At 40.1% G+C, this 8,309-nt stretch overlaps 1 protein-coding gene across 1 annotated transcript in view; it reads right to left on the bottom strand.

The window, feature by feature from the left end:
• Window positions 1-8,309, bottom strand: part of DLC1 (DLC1 Rho GTPase activating protein) — a 24,828-nt gene that overhangs the window by 14,207 nt on the left and 2,312 nt on the right. Inside the window, exons 2-3 of the mRNA XM_010137152.1 lie at window positions 7,979-8,060; window positions 1,050-1,113 (exon numbers count right to left, since the gene is read on the bottom strand). Of these exons, the coding sequence (XP_010135454.1) occupies window positions 1,050-1,082 (33 nt within the window). The 5' untranslated portion in view covers window positions 1,083-1,113; window positions 7,979-8,060. The remainder of the gene's footprint in view (window positions 1-1,049; window positions 1,114-7,978; window positions 8,061-8,309) is intronic.

Below are 8,309 nucleotides of genomic sequence, written 5' to 3'. Positions count from 1 at the left end.
GAAAGAGGGGATTAATTCCTGGTAAACAACCTCAGAGCATTTGTATGCATTCTTGTTAAGGGTAGGGCAGCATTGTATTGCCTTAGCTAAATCATCTTTATCTGCAATTGTCATATCCCCGGGGACAGTATCAACTGCTGATCCCTCCTAGGACACACACATAGTTTTAAGACAGCTATTAAGTGGTACCTTACTAGCAAACCCCAGCAACTCAGCTTTCTGACAGTACTAACTTACAGAAATTACAGGAGGTGTTCTCTCATTCCTCACCACATTCCACAGGGATTTGTAAACTTTCTAAAAAGATAGCTGATGTAACCTGTAAATATATTGCTTTAATTTTGAGCTATATGTAATTAAAAACCAAGGAAACAACGTGCTCAATCCTACAAGGGATTGACTCTTTCCTTTGCAGGCCAAGCACAGTTTAACTGACCCTGTCTACATCTAATTCTAATGAGATGACAAAGAACCAGAACTGTCAAGATGATGCCAAAGACAATTATAGAATCATAGAAAGGTTTGGATTGGAAGGGACCTTAAAGATCATCTAATTCCAAACCACACGTTTTTTACAATGTTCTAACATTCAGGTCAGCTCACAGTGGCTCATAGAAAGGTTTGGATTGGAAGGGACCTTAAAGATCATCTAATTCCAAACCACACGTTTTTTACAATGTTCTAACATTCAGGTCAGCTCCAGGATCTTTTCCATCAAGCCTACTCTTTACAATGCTGCCTGAGTGCAGGTAACACACCACAACACGGACAACCACACTGGCAGGCAGAGAAGTCCAGCGCCTTTCAGACGGGGAGCAGCATCCCAGGGAAGAACGTGCTAGACGACTCACTTTTAACCATGGCCGAGCCCTGCAGTTTTGGTTCAGTGAGAACACAAAATGAAACATAAGCAGAATTCTGACTGCGTGTCCTTGCCAGGTTCTACTCAGGTGTTAACCTAGACTGGAGCTAAGCAATTTGCTAGAATTTTTTTTTTTTTGGTTTTATTGATGTACACTGCTGTAACAGAAGATGTTAAAGCAACTTACCCTTTTCCTGTGGGGACTAATTTCTAGCTTCATCACTGCACATTTGTTTAAAGTATTTAAGCGCCTGCAAAGCAAAGGAAACCGTATTAAGAGAACGCTCCAGTGTTTTGACACAGGCTACTACAGTTCAAAAGCCTTTGTGAAGGCTGTCCCAAAACTGCTCTGCATACAAATAGCCACAAGCAGAGTTTCAATTAGAGCCCTAATTATACTTAACCATTAACTCATTACAATTGGCTGTATTCTAACTTCAGAGAGAGGGATGGATGACTATTTGTCACAATTACCTGAATCAAAGTAAAGAGAACAGAAACTTAAGACTAAGTTGAGAAGTGCATTATATCCAATGAATTATACTAATTACATTTGTTTAAATAGCAGACATCTGCATCCTGGAACAATCAGTCTCAACAGACTGAAAATAATGGAGAAGGCTTCTTATTTGACACTGTGTACATGTGCCTGTGTGAAAAAAGCATGCTGCCTTGAAATTGTACTTTATAAGCTAAAAACTCCCAGAAAAAAACTCATTTTCCACTTGTTAGGCATTTATTTTGTTTGTGAACAATGATTATTTTCAATACAGTCCTGGGACAAGGCAACTCACCGGTCTACAAAACAAAACACAACACAGACCTGATTTGTCCTTCCTAAAATGGTAGATTCTTTTATACACAGAAGTGTTGTTCTGAAGGAGTAAAATTTAAACAAAAATAAATTGCAACAGTTAATCACCCTCCTTGAGAAATGTAGTAGCAGTCTGGACACGTATCTTGAAGGGCTGCATGAATGTAAAATAAGCATCCCTCTATTCCCAGATGAGCTAAAGATCTGGCAGGTAACACTAAAACAAAAAAATTACCTTTCTTCTCCCCTCTGCCCCAGAAGCCCAGTGTGCACGGCTGAGCACAAACAGCTTAAAGCAGAACACAAGTGGGCACTGCAAAACATACAGCTCTGGGGCAGTTTAGGCACAGCTAAGTGCAGGCTGCTATGGTATCCTGCCTTTCTCCCAGCCCTTGCTCGAGAGACAGCTCGGCTAAAACCTGCACTGGTAAAGCGTGGTTAGAGAAATGCTGGTGGTACAGCAAGGCAAAGGGCAAGAACAGCCTGAGCACGATGCAGAAGGCAGAAAAGCTAAAGCAGCAGCAGGTTTGGCCCCTTGTGTTAATACTTCCACTTACGAGGCTGGGTGAGGAGACTAACCAAGCTAAAAACTAATCCTTCCATACTTCGTTGGGTTGCATTTCTCCCAGGTCAGTTCCCCAAGCTGTGTGAAGGATAGTGTGTGCAGGGGAAAGACAGAGGAGCAGAGTCACCACTTTCCTTCAGCTGGACTGCAGCCCAAATTCAACAGGAGCAAAACTGAGCTTTAAAAAGCCTAATTAATTCTGAAGGAAGTTGTAGAATTTTCACATAATTCATTTGAGCAAAGTGTAAAACCACAGTTTTTTAAAAAAAGAAAACTAAAAAGCTGACTTGTCGTGTTGCTTCTGATGAGTCTTTTCAGATTCCTGAAACTTGTAACTTGAATCTAGAAAATGTGTGCACAGGAAGGATTACTAGTTTCCTCTTCTTCCCCTTGCCTTTTATGCACAGGATTGGTTGCAGATGGTATTTACACAGGGCTTGATCCTGAGGCCATCAAAAAAAATGGAAAAGCTCCTACTGATGCTTTTGCCTCAGCTGTGAAATAAAAAACTCCAGTAGTTTGATCTATAATTAGACCCAGCCACAACGCTGCAGCAGAAGAAGAGAAACAGGAAGAATTGCCATGGATCAAACAGTAAGGCAGTGGCAGGTTAGAAAAGTTATCCACATCTCTCTGTTTTCATCTTTGCACTGACTTTAAAAGGCAGAAGGCTCTGTCTGGTCGGCTGCAGTTGGTGGGTACATGCATAAGACCAGTGAATTTCCGAGCAATTGTGTTTATGGCATGGGTGAAGGGTGAATGTCCCATCTACATGCCACACAAGGAAAATGGTATTTTCATTTTTAAGAGGACACACGACAGCAGAAAGCCACCTTCCTCTCTCTGCTATAAAAACATCCTCCTCTCATCTCCTGGACCTTAAGACCAGGGAATATTAAACTGGTTTCAATTCTACATTGTGTAATAATTTACAAATTTCACAGTGTTGCAACCTTTGACTTATGCAGAGAGAAGTTATCACTGAATCCATGTATCAGACTTCATCTAGTTCCAGCCTCTCTGACCGCTAATAAAGACAATCTCTGATTTCACAAAGATTACATCTCAAGATTTTTCTCCTGCTCAAATTAAACCCCTGAAATAGGTGGAAAAGGGTAGAGCAAAGACATCTGTTTCTAGAGAGGGTGTTTAAGAAAAAAAATTCCCAGCACACACCTCACAAAAATGAGTATGAAGGCAAGATAAGGTAACCCCCATGAGTTAGGTTAAATACAATCGACATGATTTCATCACAAAATCAGTTTCCCTCTTAAAACCTAAATGCTCTGCAGTAATTGCCTCAGGTCTGCAACTTTCATTATATATATCACAAAGCCTGATTTGACTCCTGCTTAAGTTCAGCAGTGCTCAGTTCTCTGGACTATCAGACACTGAAAACACAGTACAATATGCAAGACTGCCTTCCAAACGCATTACTGAGTCTGCAAAGCTAAGCTTACAAAGTATAGGCTTTGCCAGGGTGAGAGTGACTTGTATAACTGTCACTAACCTTCACATATGCTTTGCAATACTTTTTAAGCATATAAGCACACCTTCATTTTCTACAGATCTTCTCATCAAATCAATGCTCCTTAATGAATTGCTATTTTCTCTTCCTGGCTCGAGACCTTCACCTTTGGTAATTCCACTTCCAGGTATAAACTCAACCTATCATTTCCCTGCTGTCAGTCAGTAGGTCTGCCTCATTCTTTAGCTCCGTCTTATTCTGCCCAAACCTGTCTCAGTGATGGCTTTGTGAGGACAAGATGAGAGATGGAGGGATGGGGCAGGATTGCTGCAGACAGCAGTTACAGTTGCTTTCACCATCTAGTTATCTCAGTCTCAACTTCTACAATGCTTCCTACCCTGGCTGCTTTCTGGATGACTGTCTGGATGACAAGGTAATATTCTTTCCCACCATTTAGCCAAATGCCTTTGAGCCAGCCCTCTCTCTACATACATCTTCATATCCAGATAGTATCTTACCCCTATGGAGCATTACACCTCCAAGACAACACCGTTCCTTGCCCTTCATATACTCCCACCCAGGCTCTCCACCCTCCTTCACCTTGGTTCTGCAAAACCCTTGTTCCTGGAGGTGACCAATGCAACAGGACCTGCCTCTGAGCCCCAGCCCCAGAGTCAAGACTGGCCTGTACCAGCCCTGAGCAGCAGTTACACTGGAAACCTGAACCTGCCGCACTCAAAAGATGAGGCGCTGGAACTTCTCTCAGAAATGAGTGAATGATGCATTTTTCCTAGTCCTCTCAGAAATGGTCAAACAAGTTTAGCCTGCACTTTTAAGAAAGGCAGCCTGAACAAGACATTCACTACCAAAAACTGCAGTGTGAACAGCTAACTTCAGCTAACTTACAGATTCAAGTATAGGCTTACAATGTGAAGTCTTTGTTCAGATACCAGTCTGGCTATAACTCCAGGTAAATCACACTGCTCTTATTAACAGAACAAAATTCTCTCCCCAGGCACCCAAGAAAAGTGGTAGCAATGCAGACTATTAGATATACACATTTTAAAGGACAATTTTCAATCTGAGTAACTGTATGACCTAGCTTTAAAGTTTAAAATATTTTCTTCATGGATTTAAATTCTTAATTCCTTCTTACAGGGCAAATTCCAACTCAGTTATACCTGTAACTAATTGATGATAGAAGGGCTTTCTTGTCTCACTGTAGTGGACAGCCTTTAACCCTGGCTCCTGGGGTTCATCTGCGTGTTCTAACCTGCAAAGGAGGCCAGCTCTCTTAAAACCAAATGACACGAGCAGTGAATGCTGCTCATGTAAATCCATTATGACCAGTTTCTTGGATGAGAAGTCCTGATGGCAGAAGATTTAAGAAACCTCTTGCGTATATAGTGTGGCAGTTTTCTAGCTATGTGTAAGGAGATTAAATAGGATTTCCGTCATGGCTTGTTATGTATTTTGTACTTAGCAACAACCCTTAGAAGAAGCATGTTTCAGTACTTGGTTTCACCAGTGAACGATGCAGCCAGTTATCCTCTGGAGATAAATTCCCAGCCCTTAATACACATAAAGTCTTACGAAAGCAAGGCCAGCAGTGCTTTGCACAGTCACGACAGGAAGCATCCCAGCAAGTTAGAGTCAGTGCTCTTACATTTTTAATCCTACATTTCACGATAAAATCACTAAATGACATTTCTTAGCCATCTATCTTCTACTGTTACCAAGCGCCATATGCGATCTCTGTAATTCAAGTCTCAACCCACTTTTCACTTAAAATTTTTCCAGAAAAACCTTAATGGGGTGGCTAGTGATACCTTTTCCATTTAGAAAGGAATTTAGCAAAACATTTACTAATCAGCTGGTTTTAAAGTTACATTAGTTTTCTAGCATACATTATTAAGATTACTAAACGATAATTTACAATACCGTTCAGAGGTAAGCTATCATTTAAAATGCTTAAAACTTAAAAAAATCCCTATCGCTGTGATTTCTACAGTCTTTTTAAAAACAATTTCTTCACATGCAGTAATTAGAGCAAGGTAATTAAAACTGCTGGCAGAAAACTGGTTGTTATACAGAAAAGCAGATTCTCAGCATGAACAACTTACTATTTTGTTATCATCCATGCATACAGTGTTCATTTAACTCTGTGCTGAAAATGCAAATAGCTCCAGAACTATTCTGATTTTCAGTCAAGAAAGAGTGATAGACTTACAGCTGTGAAACAGCTCTAAGTCTTTCAGTCAGTAAATCCTTTTACTGTTTACACACTGACCAAGCAGGAGTCAAAATAAACCCAGGCTTCAGGCAGAAACGCAGCATTCCAAACAACGTACCTTCCCCACATTTTTAAATGAGCTTTACAAAATTAAACAAGAAGATGTGGAAAAAACCCCTAAAAGGTGGAAGTGTTGTGATAATGCACTGCTTTTGTCTAACACAGATGGTAAAGGGCCAAATTCAATTGACAATTGAGACAATTAACTGCATTACTTCAGTTTTATGCTGAGGTGGGATCAAAACGCTTCTGGAGAAACTGTAGTTTCAGTTTTAAAGATACCTTGTAAAAGATAATTCCGATATATAAGCCAGAGGCTTCAAAATAATATAGTTCAACCTTAAAATCTTTTCTCAAGCCAGTGAGACCAGTAAGAATCCAGTAAGACCACTGGATTCTTAGACATACTGCAGAGAAAATGATTTGAAGATGAAAGTGGTTACTTTACAATTAGCAGACTTATTAAATACTGCCTACTTTCACAAAATGTTTATATAGACATATCATTTTGGTTTGCTTACCTGTATTAGAAGGCTTATAATATAAGCTTCCATTCTTAGGATATAGACCTTTTCACTGTCCTCTGTTCAGAAAAAGTGCTAATTGTTTTTATCGATCACACTAGCAGCTTACCTCAAAGAGGTAGGGAGGGCATGTTCTTATTTTCACCAGTGAGAAGCAATCTGCTACCCTTTTTTTACCCCATATAAATAAATAATCACAGGTTAAAAAGTGTTCTCACAGGCAAGCACTAGGTTTAAAATATGCTGGCTTGACTGTATTTTGTTTTCCTGGCAAGGGAATACCATGCTTCTGGGAACCAGCATTTATTCATTGCTGTACTTTCTGTTCAATGACTTCACGAGTTCCAGAGCAGATAAATAAGCAAACTGATGTATCACATTCTAATATCTATGAAATAGGTGCCCTACATTTTGAGCACGAATTTAATATTAATGGGATTTTCCCCCTCCTAATGACTGAACAGATCTGTTTTCTTAGTTTGAAAGTCCAGTAAATATTTCTGACAAACTTTAAATTCCAGTCCCTTTCTTTCCCTTCCAAGTATGGCAGTGATGGCATGAAAACACTATAAACTTAAAGCTTTTCTTAAAAGGGTTTTGTAATTCATTAGAATTACAGACATTTAGAGCTGTGGACATCATGCATGCAGTATCCAAAAGCATTAATTTTGCAGACAATTTGGAAAGCTGCCATACTGAAGGACAGAGGCAGAGAACTGCACTTAATTGGAGGTAATAAAAGATATGAAAAGTTAAGGCATTTTTTTGCCATTTAAGATCATGGACTCACGTTAGAGGAGGTAACTGATGGATGGCTAAGTGTCGGATGGCGCCACTGCAATTGCTTTCATGGTAATATTGGTAATGCTGAGGCTGCAGTTCTGTAAAAACATGCTGCCATACACTGGCAAGTCACGCTCCTTCTTTTTCTCTACCCACCCTTTCTTCCCCTGCAGCTGACTGCGGGGTCATGCCACATCCTTTGCACCTACTCTGAACTTCATTATGCCCTTCCACAGGCTGATTTAATTTACTAACCCAGCAAAGGACTTCTGCTCCCAGAAAACAAGTCCTGTGTGGGAACTGATGCTACAGCTGTACATGCAGATGGCTGTAGCCAGCACAGTTCTGCTTTCACAATGCCTAACAAATTTGGGAATTGCTAGTGAAAGGAAACAAATAATAATAAAAAATATGCCTACGAAATAGGAGTCACAGACTCCTGCCACTTTCCTCCCAACTTTGTTTTAAATAAGATCCCCAAACACTACTTAGCACAATATATTTTTCTAACGAAAACTGGATACTGATACTAGACAATAAAAAAAATCTCAAGCAAACGTTTTTTTAATGGCACGTAATTCAGTTGAGGTTATGCTTTCCCCAGGTTATACTTTCCATTACACAGGAAGGGTTTTGTTTCAAAATGCAGAGTGATTTTTTTAAACTTACCTGCATAAGGCCTCAATAGCATCTCTGTCCAGAAAGTCATGTTCTCGCTTGACAAGAGCGATGTCAATTGGAAAAAGAAGATCTGCAGGAATAGAGACAGATGGAATCAAAATGATTCTCATTCCCAGTGGTGAATTATTTCAGAACAACCAGCTGCCTCCAGCTGAGGTCACCAGGATGCCAGTGACTGGCACACGCTATCACCTCAAAAGTAATGGATGCTTCCTTTTCACGTACAAGTTTATGACATGCAGCTTTGACAACTGAAAGTTCATGTACAAAATGGAGGAAAAATGAGCAAAGCAGAGATGAAACAACAGGAGAGGGAAAG

Source organism: Buceros rhinoceros, unplaced genomic scaffold (assembly GCF_000710305.1).
Source record: "Buceros rhinoceros silvestris isolate BGI_N320 unplaced genomic scaffold, ASM71030v1 scaffold13005, whole genome shotgun sequence".
NCBI lineage: Eukaryota > Metazoa > Chordata > Aves > Bucerotiformes > Bucerotidae > Buceros > Buceros rhinoceros.
Note: the sequence above shows the minus strand (reverse complement) of the source record. Positions and strands in the feature narration are given on the sequence as shown.